A 14602-nucleotide genomic window follows, 5' to 3' on the forward strand; every position below is an offset into this window, starting at 1 on the left:
GCTATCTCATGAGATATTTTTTTAAAGTAATTTATTATGACAGTCATCGATACAGTATTAGTAACAATGTCTTATTTTACTAATAGTTGTAAGACATTTTTGTAGAAAAAACGAAAACTACATTAACGTACTTTCTAATTAGCGCTCGTATCAGCCTGCAGGTTCCTTATTTATTTAATTTTCATTTATCATTTTAATCATTGTCCAGTTTTTACTAATATGCATTTTAAGGGGACGCTAACGACGAGATATATAAAATATCTAAAGTATGATTTTTCAAATTTTCGTTCGATCATGAATGAAAGTGAAAAAGTGACATAATAATTCACTTTTTGCAGCCATCATGGTTCAATTTTGCAAAATTAAGCTAAGAAACATTGCCGATGAATTATTGACTTGTGTGATTAATTCAACATCATTGGATCCGTATTCATTTGAACTTCAACCCCCCCCCCCCCCCCCTTTTAGCTAGAGATGGATAACGTGCGCATGCATTGTGCTTGTTCGTTTTTTTATAGAAAAAAATATGCCAACATTGAAAGTGAAACATAAAGTGATTTGATCCACACAATAAAAAAAATCTTATACAGGTTAAACACGATGATTAATATATATATTTGATACTAACCTAGAAAAAAAATTGCACGAGTTCCCTATCTATTTTTATATCCATATATATGTTTATACCGTTTATATGACCATTATGACCACCAAAACTTAACCTTGTTCACTGATCCATGAAATGAGGTCAAGGTCAAGTGAAAACTGTCTGATGGGCACGAGGACCTTGCAAGGTACGCACATATCAAATATAGTTATCCTATTACTTATAATAAGAGAGAATTTAACATTACAAAAAATCTTAACTTTTTTTTCAAGTAATCATTGAACCATGACAATGAGGTCAAGGACATTGGACACGTGACTGACGGAAACTTCGTAACATGAGGCATCCACATACAAAGTATGAAGCATCCAGGTCTTCCACCTTCTAAAATATAAAGCTTATAAGAAATGAGCTAACACCGCCGCCGCCGCCGCCGGATCACTATCCCTTTGTCGAGCTTTCTGCGACAAAAGTCGCAGGCTCGACAAAAACTAGTTCACTATGCCCGTGTCTGTTGTGACGGTTTTTATTTAACGAACATATTCTATGTGTTACTCGTAAATTATAAAGCCAGGGATTTGGATTGCACAATCATCACTAATGACAATGTCATGTTTTCTCTGACTGTTGATGACGTCTATACACTATTTCTATTGCATGTGTACTGATTGGTCTTTCAGTCCTAGTTGCATGATTGTTTGTTTTTGTTTTAGTTGGCTTTGGACTAGCTGTTCCCTAAGAGCTGTGCTTACGTGTGTCTTTTTGTTGTTATGATGTATAAATACACTGCCACGTCCATGTACTCTGTGTTTTTGTTAGATGTTTTTTCTGCTTTGTATCGATCTGATGAGATAAGCACTTTTCAACTGATTTTTATGCCCCGCACCTCGAAGTTGGGGGAAACATAGTTTCCCCGGTCCGTCCGTCCTTCCTTTCGTCTGTCTTTCCCATTAATTTATGGGTATACATATAGTTATCCAAGATAACTCTTCCTACAGTTTGAATGCTGGGAAGATTTAACTTTGCTGGCTGTTTGTATATATAATAAAGGAGTGCATGTGATCAGGGTTTTGATTTTTATCAATATTTGTCCTTTTGGGAGATCGTTGAACTTTATCATTTTGGAGTATAATCTTGCATGAGAGGTGCGTAGCGTTTCCGGATAACTTCTCCTACAGTGAAATTTAAACCTATGTGATCCCACGCTAACTGTGTGTCTTTTAAACTAACACTTTGCATCTGCGTGCGCATCATTTTTTGTCTTCCAGATACAATACTGTCTTAAAGAAAGTCTCACGTTGACTTTTTTTTTTATATAGTAAAGTTACTTACAGATTAGATTGCGATGGCATCACATGCATTGTCTAGTTATTACTTTGTTCATATATTGTACTGTTACACCACGGTGACAGGGATTAGGGGAGGGTCAGCGCCTTTAATCTTTTTAACCCCATCGCAATTCTGGTTGTCCTTGCCCAATGCAAGTATGTAATTTAAATATTAGATGTTTCTCCTCAGAAAGCCTAATGATTTATTTGCTTTTGCCGTGATGTTATTGATGTGTATATCCCATTTCAGATTGTTGGTAAACTGAACTCCTAAGTATGGGTTTTGGCTTACATTTTTCTAAAACTTGGCCATGCATATGATAGTTATGTAATATAGGTTTTTTCTTGTTGGTTATTCTTAGAACATAACATTTTGAAGCATTAAATTTCATCTGCCATTAAGATGCCCAGTCAATCAATTTATCTTAATCTTTTTGTAGTTGGTTACAGTCATCTTTGCAGTCTATTGCTAGGTATCATAGGCTGTCATCTGCAAAGAGACGCAACTTTGACTTGATGTCATCCCCAATATCATTGATGTGCAAAAGAAACATCAATGGACCTAAAATTGTACCTTGAGGTACTCCTGATTTTACAAAGGCATTTGTAGATGTTTCGCCTTCAACTGCTACACACTGCTGTCGTTGTGTGAGCCAGGCCTTTTAAATACCCACCCTATTATTATTTTGCCATTTAGTCCATAGTGCTCTAGTTTCCGCAGAAGCCGTATGTGAGGCACTACATCAAGTGCTTTGCTGGAATCTAATATTAGCATATCCACTTGCTCTTTTTTATCTATATGTTTTGCGATATATATATCTTCAATTGTTGTTACTAATTGAGATTCGCATGATCTTTTCTGTCTGAAGCCGTGTTGGTAATCGACTTATATGTCATATTTTTCAAGATGTTGCATAATGTGTTTGAAAATGATGTGTTCCATGATTTTGCATGTAACTGACGTCAATGAAACAGGTCTATAATTTACTGGCAAGCTTTTGTCTCCCTTTTTAAAAAAGTGCTGTGATGATAGCTGTAATCCAATCGTTTGGGACAGTCCCTTCATCATATGTTTTCTTGAATAATGTTGTTATGTATGGGGATATACTTGTAGCACATTCCTTTAGGACTCTGTTTGGTATGTTATCTGGTCCATTTACTTTTTTCGGATTGACATTACTAAGTAGCTTTCTTACTCCTTCTACATCTCTAGATGGTTTATATCAGGCAATGGGCTGCCATTTAATTTTGGTTGACTTGATGTATTTTCATCAGTAAAAACAGATACAAATTGATGTTTAAGTGCTTCTGCTTTCCCTTTGCTGTCTTCCATAAGTTTTCCGTTTGAAATAAGTGGTGCTACTCCACATGAGTCTCTTTTTTTTATTTAACATATTGCCAAAACTTTTTTCCAACAACAGGTGTTTTTCTCTCACCCTCTTCGTCTACTTCCAATAGTTTAGATATCTAGTTTTGATGTGCTTCTTCTAATTTAGTTTTTACTGTTTTTCTTAGAAGCTTAAATTCTTCCCAGTGTTTTTTATTATTGGTACGTTTTGCCTTGTTGTAAACCCTTTGTTTTTTTTTCTGATCATTGTTTTGATCTCTCGATTGATCCATGGTACATTCCATCCGGTTGACAGTATTTTAGTTGGGATATTTGATATTATAGCCTGTGATATACGCCATAAAAGAGGAAATACAATGATTTGCAGATAAATTTGAAAGATACAGATATAATGAATAAAAAAAGTTTCTAGTCTCCATTGATAAAACTTATTGATCCTAAAGTAAGACATGAGGGGTCAGACATGTCGCTGATAAAAATAACATAGACATGTTTTGAGAAAGTCCCTATAATTATGTTAAAAAGCTAATCTCGTTCAAGTCTCGACAAGGTGCCCGTCCACATCCGGGGAGTTTATTCAAAAAGCATCAGACAACCGATGAAAATGTCAACGATTTACAGGAAGTTTTCTTAAAATTTGGGTGTTACTTATCATTTTTCACACATACTTTTGGTTCATTGGATTTATTAAATAATTTATGGTGTATTTTTTGGATTAACATAACAAATAAACTATGGGGTGTGCTACTTCTTCCGACGACAAAGCGGCATCGGAAAGATCAAAACAAATTGACAAAACACTTCGTGCAGATGGCGAAAAGGCAGCGAGAGAAGTAAAATTGTTATTATTAGGTAAGTATTTCTGAAACACGGAAAACGGTTGATTGTTGCGAATTACTATTTTGACGAATAATTCATGCGCCTTGTCATATCAACTTTGTCTTGCGTCGTAAAACATGATGCTACATAATGATTAAATTAAAATAGTACATAGACATAATCACGATAGACCAAAAGGAATCATGTTAGTAGTGCTCACTGTTGACAACATTTAAAATTATACACATTTCTGTGGTCAGTGGATCATGCTTGCCTTGCCAAATATGTCCAAATAATTGTGATGGGATTGCTTCCCTTAGAAAATTTAGTAGTAACTTAGTCAGCCGTAAGCGGATGAGCTAAGGAAGTACTTCTTAAGCTCAGTCAGTTAGCGCGCTGCCTTGTAACACAGAGGTCCCGGTGGAGACAAGCAATTTTGTAATGAAATTCATGCTCTCCGGTTACATAGGCGCCCAACAATAATAACCCACGGTTAGAAGAATTACCTAGCCAGGTTAAAATATAAATATAAAAAAAGATGAGAATATCATCATTATAGCTATAGAGTATAATGACTCTTGAGGTTGGGGAAGTGTGACAGGATTGCTTCCCTTAGAAAACTTAGTAGATACTTAGTCAGTCGTAAGGGGTTGAGCTAAGGAAGTTCTTCTTAAGCTCAGTCGGTTAGCACGCTGCCTTGTAACACAGAGATCCCGGGTTCGAGTCCCGGTGGAGACAAGCCATTTTGTAATGAAATTCGTGCTCTCCGGTTACATAATTATGACGCCTATACAGAGGGGGTACATTGTATCTGCATGGAAGAACGGGAAATAAAATTAGGCACTTCACGATGAACGAATAATTAGAAATTGTTTGCAGTACAGCTTTAACGAAACATGGTGAATAACGAACCTTTTTCACAGCTTCACGTGAAATAAAAATTTGTAAGGGTTCCGCGGAACCCAGTGTCTCGCCTACTTATGCTGTGAATGGCATGCTCAACAAAAATGAGGAAAAAAAATCAATAAAAATATTCCTCTTAATACAATCTTTTGATTGTAAGAACCTTCTGTCCAAGTTTAGTAAAAATCCAGCATACAGTACGGGTAGGGACTTATTTTTATGGATGTCTTAATCCGACTAGTCGGATATCAATAATCGGACATTTTTATGGTAGGTAGTATGGCCATCAATCAACAAATCCAGGTGTGATTGGCAATATATTTGTCCTTTCATCTTAATCCGTGCTGCTAGAATTACGGTTCACTGATTTCAGAATCAGGTTACCTGTAATTTTAACCTCTCAGTCACTTTATTGATTACATCGTTTTTGACATAAAATATTTTTACAGGTGAAGTACTGGAGAAAACTTTGTTTTAATAAAAATAGCCTATTTTTTTAATTATGGTTTTTATATTTCAACTGCTATTTATTTTCTAATTTGTTCCTCAAAATTATTTTTGTTCTATGTTCTTTGTTGTTTATTTTTTGTTTTTTTTTGTTTATCTGTTTCTTATTTGTTTGCATAAAATTTCAAACATTAATATTTTTACATGTATTCTATTTCTGGAAGCTTACGGTTATTTTTGTTTTACTCGTAATTCCATTAGCAGAATGCTGTCTCCAGGGTTAGTTTGACGCGGCCACATGCAAAATATTTCTGTAATATGTATTTAATATTCAATTCAGTCTGTGTTGGGTCAGTTCCGAGATATAAAAAATAATTACAGTAGGCAATACTTGTATATTATTTAGTAGATTGCTGATTCTTTGTAATTTTTGCTTTTTACTGTAAACAATTTATTGTCCGAAACTTCAAAGTTGGAGATGTATCAATAAAATATAACGCAAATAATAACACTAGAACTGAAGAAGATATTGATTCTTCCCGGACATAAGTTTATTTTAAGATTTCCGTGTTTGTTCATTATGTTAAATTTATATAATTGATCTGCATTTGGGGGTAGGGTGTAAATAGGGTCCGGATCTCGAAATCCTGGGCTTAAAAACACGAAGTCCCAAGGTCCCGAATATAAATAAATCAAAATCCCGACATCGCGAAAAAAAGAATTCCCAGATCCCGAAGTGTTAATCCCGAAATCTCGAACTTAAATTAATTGGGTAATATTAATTTACGCACAATCCATGTAAAAAGGAAACTTTTATGTTATATATTTTTAACAGCAATTTGTTAAGAAAAATTTGCCGTGAAAAGATAATTGCATGATACACATATTAGTGATCAACAGCGTGTGCACGTGGTTGAACTTTAACTTGACTCCACTCACAATATTATTGAATGCTAATAAAAGATGTTAAAGATCGATTTTGTCCACTGCACGAGATTCTTATATGGCGGGAAATGTCGTAACAGTAAACTCAGGTGACCTTACTGAACGACCGTGGGAAAATCCATTCATGATTAAATTTGATGTGGAATGATTGACAGTAGTTAGTTTTGAGGGACCAGAATGGAAATTTAATCGATTTACATACATGTAAAATCAAAACAAGATTTAGTCTTCTTTAACTAGTTTTTATTTTATTTTTATCAGTCATTTCCCGGATTCCCATTTAAATATTCTACTTTGGAGAACTCCTTTAAACTTCGGACAACATCGATTTAAAAATTCTTACGGACTGCGCGAGCTATAGAATGACTAGAAGTACGACGAAAAAGTAAAGACAGCTGATCATGAATAGTACGATTAACCTTCAACCCCATTGGGGTATAAATGTGCATTTATTCAATAAACTATATAAGGTTAAATTTTGATTTTCGTGTATCGATTCGTAAAATATATTTATAATAAAAACACAGGCGATTTTCATAAAAGAGTCGACTGAGACATGAAAATAGAAAGGCAATATTTCGATTTTTTGTTAAATAAAAAATAGGAATCGAAATATGATCACGGCGTTATAAATATTGTATTTAAAGAAACCAATTGTTTGACTTTCAAAGAGATTAACGGGAAATATGTCAAAATAGAAAGCACGAGTGATCTGTCTGACCAAAATGTTTTACTTGCGAGAATGATTGACAGGTGTGAATTGATGTAGAGGCTCCGACGGGGAAAGTTGTATCAAAAGGAAAATAACTTTATTCACAATGCCTATACATATTTTATAAATACGATATGTTGGCCTTATACTTAAAATTGTGTTTCTAATAATAACATATAAAGGAACAGGACCTTAAAAGGGGGAAATAATATAACCATCAATGAAAACTCGTATAATTTACGGGATTGATGTCTCAACAATTTGATTTCAACTTCGATTGAAAACAGTCTTGGTTGTTATTAGGCTTATTATTTTGAATTAGATGAAATATTTTCGGTTTACAAATACAAATGCAAATACAAAATAGTTTATTGGCACAAAACTATTATAATAATTGGCAACACAATATATTGTTAAAAATCGTCTTTATTTCATTTTCAAATTATAAAAAAAAAATCCCAAATTCATGATATTCAATTTTAATTTTAATTCTAAATATTCAATTTTTAATTTTAATTCTAAATATTCAATTTTTAATTTAAATTCTTATATTTAATTTTAATTTCAATTCTTTCTCTTTGAATACAAAACAATATTTTACATTTATCTATTCATATATCTGTACAGGTAAAATTTAATTCTAATCAAGCTGGTACAGATTGATTTACGACCTTCCACTTGGATATTGCACAGCAGGTGTTTATTACTCTGGGACAACTGTCCGACCAGTCTGACATCTAGACGGATTAAGGCTTCCATAAAAATAAGTCCCTACCTGTACTGTAGTGTGTGAATATAATTAATGCTTTAAAAACTTTACCTGCTGACTTTACATGTATGCAATGTTAACTGGAAGAAAATCTAAGTCCATATTTAAAAGTAAAATACAGAAAAAGAGGATTTATTATTTTTACAAATTTTACCTCTGTATTCTATCTTATGATCATAAATAAGCTTCTGTCCAATTTTAGTACAAACCCAGGATAGTTTAAGAAAGTTATTAAAATTTTAAAAACTTTAACCACAGAGTGAATGTAATGTTTCCCCGCAGAAGAACTAAGTCCATTCAAATGTAAAATATGGAAAAAAATGATTTTTTTTTCTTTCAAAATTTACTTCTGGATACTATCTTATGATCATAAACAAGCTTCTGTCCAAGTTTGGTACGAACACAGGATAGTTTAAGAAAGTTATTAAAATTTTAAAAACTTTAACCACAGAGTGAATGTAAAGTTTCCCCGCAGAAAAACTAAGTCCACTTACATGTAAAATATTGAAAAAATGGAATTTTATTTTTACAAAATTTACTACTGGATACTATTTTATGATCATAAACAAGCTTCTGTCCAAGTTTAGTAGAAATCCAGTATAGTTTAAGAAAGTTATTAAAATTTCAAAAACTTTAACCACAGAGTGAATATTTGTGGACGCCGCCGACGACGGAATGTAGGATCGCTTAGTCTCGCTTTTTCGACTAAAGTCGAAGGCTCGACAAAAATGGCAAAGCAGGTTGCACGAAAATAACCCTTTACCACCCTCTATAAAGGCTATTACACTTTTTTGCTTTGAACTATTGACATAAGGCGTCAAAGCTAAAGGTACACCTAATTGCTATAATTTGTCTGAAATTACTGGACAACACACAGGTTCTCGAAAAAATATTCATGTGATCACAATACAAAATATCTGATGCCACATTGCAATCCATTGGAAAAGCGATTGTTGTATGATGTTAAATAGTTCAAGCGGGACAGATTTCCAAATAGCAATAAAATTCAAAATTCAAGTGTCACAGATTCTAAGGTTAATGTCCATGATGTCACAGATTCTCAAATACAATGTAGTGATAAGGTCTTTTGGGAGGAGTCATTGATTTTAAAATTAATTCAGACTGTAATATGTAACATTGTCTAAGGACAATGTTTGAAATGCAATCAATAATAACACCTTTGGACATGTTGAAAGTACAATGTATCTGGTCTGACAATTTGAAACAGCAATTACATGTACCTATTTGGCAAATTTATAAACAATCGCTATGACCTAGAGGCTTGAAATAAAACAATGTCAATTGGAAACACATTTACATGTATTCAGACTAGGGTCAAATAATTTAGTATTTTGACATAAAGTTAATTTATTGAAAGAAACCTTTTATAAGACTATTAAAACAATTGGTTAAAATAAGAAGGAATTTCTGCAAGAACGATGATGTTAAAATATGTACAGTACAAACCTATTGCTGTTACTAGTTAAAAAAAAACACTTCAGTTTTCAGTTACAGTTTAGATTACATCGAATTAGTTTCAATTGTACTAATTATAACAAATATGACAAATACAAAATGTAGAAAAAAAGCCTAATACATGTACATTACATTACAAATATTGAAATAATCACTTCTATACTATTAAACGCGAAGACCTCATTTTGTGTGTCGCTTCTCTTCTTTGAACAATAAATTAATTAACAAAACTTCTGTGTCCTATAGGTACAGTACATAGTCACATTTGTCATCCATTCATATGATTATTCAGATTGAGTTATTTTGGGAGAAAAAAGGCATCCAGATATTGTCCTGTCATTGGACGAAATTTTAAGTCAGATTAGGCTTCCCGTTTGCGTTTTTCTATATACATGTACATGTACTTTGAGCATATGTACATGTACTATGAACGAAAAAACAAAGTTTAACACATTAACAAACGACAACCACTGAGTTAAAGGCTCCTTTCTTAAATGTTCATAACATACTAAATGTATGTTCCAAGGTTGGCAAAAAAGCGGTCAATACTAGTACAAAAATGTATTGACCATGCCAGTGGTAAATACCGGGAAATACCGGCAAATACTGGTCGATTGAAATTTTGAGTGGTCATTACTTTAAAAACCACTATCTTCTTGGTCAATTATAATTACAATTAATAATTAATTATTATAGAAAGTGTTCAAATCATTTTTAATGCTTTCATTTCTAATTCTATTGTAAATTCAAACAGGTATATATCTACATTGATTAATGTGAACATAATACTATAGTAAAAGATAAAAACTTTTTGTCCCTGCTTCAAATTTTCACATCCAGCATGAAGAAGGGTTTTTTAACAGTTAAATAGATATAGACAGGAAATAATTTATTGTTTAAGGGAGTCTTCATATCAATTTTATTACTTCTAACCCATGTACTGTCAACTTTTATTGGAGGCCCATTGTTTTAGTAATTAAATTTTCACACCTAGCAATGCCAGGTGATGTTCATATTGAAATTGATAGAAAACCAAAATGGTATCTATTAAATTATTTGATTGTCATGATTGTAAATGATTTCAGGTAAAAGACAATTAAATTGATCATGTTGATTTCTGTTTCAATTTACAAATGTAGTTTAAGAGAAATCTGAATTCTTGCTGTCATTAAAATAAGATGGCTTGAAATTTTAAAAATTCAGACATTTCAAACAAAATATGAATGTCATATATAGCTGGCATTTTTTCTGGCTCTAACTTTAACTTCATCTCCAACAGAAAAAGGTAAATTTGTCACAAACCAGTTTATTATCATGATTATTACATTTTTTGTTGTTGTACCAAACATGACAAAGATTTCTGTATTTTTTCATAATTTTTCTGATGTACAATGTACATGTATACAGATTAGATGTGTTTAACATTGTCAGTGTAAATTTGTGAAATTGGCTCTCTCATTAGCACTTTATAATCTATACAATTTGACAACATCATTATACACATGTACATCTTGTAGTTGACAAAAGGTGACAAACATTTTTATAAAGAATAAACTATTTTATTAGACTCATCTACAATATGTATGTACGTATATATTTAGAACATATAGGCCAGTTCAAGGATACGGTTTTCAGAGGAATCTGTCATGTGACTTCCAACACCAAGTGACAAAAATCCATGCATTATGCCATAGAAATTTCCAACACATGTTGAGCAGGTGAAAAAGTTGTATTTTATACTGCACAAAATATTTGGTAAATAAAAATCTTAAAGTATGGTCACGGGTGGATCCAGCCATTTAAAAAAGGGGGGTCCCAACCCAGGACAAAGGGGGTTCCAACTATATGTTCCCGTTCAAATTCATTGAGTGCCAGAAAAGAGGGGGTTCCAACCCCCCTTCCCCTGGATCCGCCAATGGGTCACCCTCCCTCACTCGGTCATACGGCAATTACGATTATGTACTTACGGAACATTAATTATTTCTATACTACCCTACAGAATGAGGATTATGAAAGTGCTGGAAACTTAATAGAGCAGGGATTATACAGGCCTTTACCTTTATCTCAACCATCAATCCCAAAAGTGTCCAAGTTTGTAAATTGTATTAAATCTTGCATTGACACTAAAAAAACTTTGGATCTGGGATGGGGGCCAAAGTAAAATACATGTTACAATGCAGCTGTGGAACCTTACAATACATGTATCTCTTAGGCTTGATGTCCTTATCATGCTTATCATGTTATTGTTTGCAAATAGAAAAAAAATATGGATCTTAGAGATGTATGGTTCTGCATCAATGGCAGCAGATTACAATTTACATGAATGCTAAAAAATTGTAAACAATTTTGGACGAAGCTTGCATGACAACATCAGAAATGCATAATTAATTATATATAAATAAAATGGTCCTAAAGTTGTAGTTTTAGTCTGATCTCTGACTGTTAGAAGAAAAAAACAGGAAAATTCCTATTACACCTGACATGTACAATGTATTTATCTATTTATGTTACAGGTGCTGGTGAATCTGGAAAGAGTACAATAGTTAAACAAATGAAGTAAGTTTATTAGTAATGTAAACAAAAAAGGCACATGATGAAGATAGATTTAATTACTTATAAATTGTTCAGGTAACTGGTTTTTGGATTTTTTTATCACAGTTAATCATTATTTACATGATTGTAAGGAATTACTAGAATGACCAATCTCCATGGTTAACTAGAAGCTGGTCTGGGTCTATGCAAAACATATAAATGGTCTTGTAATTATCAAACTGCAGTTGTCTGCTAATAGCTATATTTTTGTTGAATGATTGATTGTTGGTTGCTTAACGTACAGTCATTCCAGTGGCAAATATTTCATGCATGTTCAGGATGAGAACAAGTTAACAATAGGTAGGAGACTAGTAGGTAGAAATAAAAGAGGCCTTCTAGGATGATGGTACAAAAAAGAGGGACAAAAGATACCAAAGGGACAGTCAAACTCATATCTAAAACAAACTGACAACACCATGGCTAAAAATGAAAAAGACTAACAGACAAACAATGAATAGTACATATGACACAACATAGAAAACTTAAGAATAAACAACACGAACTCCACCAAAAACTAGGGGTATTCTTAGGTGCTCCAAAAGGGTAAGCAGATCCTGCTCCACATGTGGCAATGTAGGGGAAATTTGAACTGCTACTGGAAAATGAGGGTAAATTGAATAGGGACAGAAATTTTGCCTTGCAATAGGCCTACTACAGAGTACGGACCCCCAAAGAGTTGTTGTAATGGTTCTAATTACCATGCAAAGAGCATGGCACTATGTTCATGAGGCATCAGACTAAACGTCCCCATTCTTACCGGATGTGACTGCAAACTTGATACATACTGCAAAACCAAACAGACACCCCACTTTTGCAAGCCTTTTACTGCCTGTAGAAGAAGACCAAGTGACCATATTTCTATTCCTCAGTCACGCTATAATTTTGGACATTTGTACATTTAATAAGACCATATTTAAACAACTGATACATGTAGCATAATCATGTGTGGTTGTGATCTATATATTAGTAGTGTTTTCAAACATGTCAAAGAAAATCTGTCAGTCATTTTGAGAATTTACTAGTACTCATTAAGTATGGTTTCAAAAAGACCACATGTTTATGACAAATAACTTAAATTTGTAAATAGTAAATGTAGATTTAATTTATAAATACATGTATTCCTAAATGATAATATCCATGATGGGATATATAGAGCTTGAACAAATGCCCATTAATAGATTTTGATAATACATATAAGTTGAATTTCCTGTTATTATAAGCGACCTTGAAGTCATTAGTCGAAACACAATATATGATTAAAATACTTTATACATGTACCTACAATGTATCAACTTTAATGTTCAGCTTTGTTATACATTGAATTTGTACATGTATGCATAATTTTATTTACAAAAATAAAGTGAGAAGATGTGGTACATAATGTATGATTGCCAACGAAACAAATATCCAGCAGATTTTAAATGAAGCATACAAAAAGTAACATGTATATACATGTAGATATGAGAAAATGTAGTATGAGTGTCAATGAGACAACTCTCCATCCAAGTCACAAGTTGTGAAAAGTAAACCATTATATGTCAAAGTACAGCTTTCTACATGGAGCCTTGGCTCGCATCAAAAACAGCAAGCTATTATAAAGGGCTAAAGAATGACAGGTGTAAAACTATTCAAACAGGATATTAATTAAGCATACTACAGGTTACAAATTTTAAAAAGTTATGACTATGAACAAAACCAATACCATCATGACTATATCATGCTTAAAACTTTATAACTTATATAATTAGAATTGACAATTATTGATTCATTGAATTGTAATTACTTTTCTTTTTAATTCAATTTCCTGGAAAATTGACCATGATAAGATAGTCCCTGTACATCTTTAAATTTACTTGTAACAGATTTAAAGTGGATTATATATGTACAAAATGTAGTTCTGACACATATTTTCTAGTAACAATGCAATGGGTCTTGTACATGTATGTAGGAGGAAAAAAGTTAAAATTAATTCATAAAGTAGAAATGATGATTGGACCATTTAAATAAAACATCGAATCCAGAGCTGAAATACTGTGATACTGTATTCATAAATGTCTATATAAATACCTATCTTTTTTATACAATGTGAATGTATATATAATATATATAATATTATACAATTATTGACTTTTGATGAGGTTATTATCAACTGATATCGAAAGTCAACAATTGTTACATATTATATGAATATTTTTTATCCATCTCCAATTTTCTAGTGATTATATTTACTAATAGCATGAATAGTAGTATCTGTTCCAAGATACATTATGTATTTAACTTATTATGTTATCCTTAATATTATTATCTGTTTGGCAGCTGCTAACTTTAATAAGTTGAAATGTTAGATCTAATTCATTTATGAAAATGGTATACACTGTCACAGAAAAATGTGATCAGAAGGGCCATTAATATGATTAAGTTTTACCCTTGTCCACATGTACACCTATACCAAAAAAAGGTTTTTCTGACTTTTGTTTGCTACAACCAAGTGTTATAAAACTTATTAGCAGAAAACTCAGATAAAGTTTGAATTTTGGTGGCGTCACTTTTACCGTTCTTGAGATATCATGGTTATCATGGTTATAATGCCTTTTGAAATGCAAAAATTGATTTTGCTGAATTTTTTGTTTATGTTCCTTAATTTGAGTTTGTCTCT

The 14602-nt window shown here is 32.5% G+C and overlaps 1 protein-coding gene across 1 annotated transcript in view; it reads left to right on the forward strand.

The window, feature by feature from the left end:
- Positions 1–3818: 3818 nt before the first annotated feature.
- The window catches only part of LOC134727494 (guanine nucleotide-binding protein G(i) subunit alpha), a 34094-nt gene continuing 23310 nt past the window's right edge, over positions 3819–14602 (forward strand). Inside the window, exons 1-2 of the mRNA XM_063591877.1 lie at positions 3819–4135; positions 11868–11910. Coding sequence (XP_063447947.1) covers positions 4018–4135; positions 11868–11910 — 161 coding nt within the window. The 5' untranslated portion in view covers positions 3819–4017. The remainder of the gene's footprint in view (positions 4136–11867; positions 11911–14602) is intronic.

This window comes from Mytilus trossulus, chromosome 1 (assembly GCF_036588685.1).
Source record: "Mytilus trossulus isolate FHL-02 chromosome 1, PNRI_Mtr1.1.1.hap1, whole genome shotgun sequence".
NCBI lineage: Eukaryota > Metazoa > Mollusca > Bivalvia > Mytilida > Mytilidae > Mytilus > Mytilus trossulus.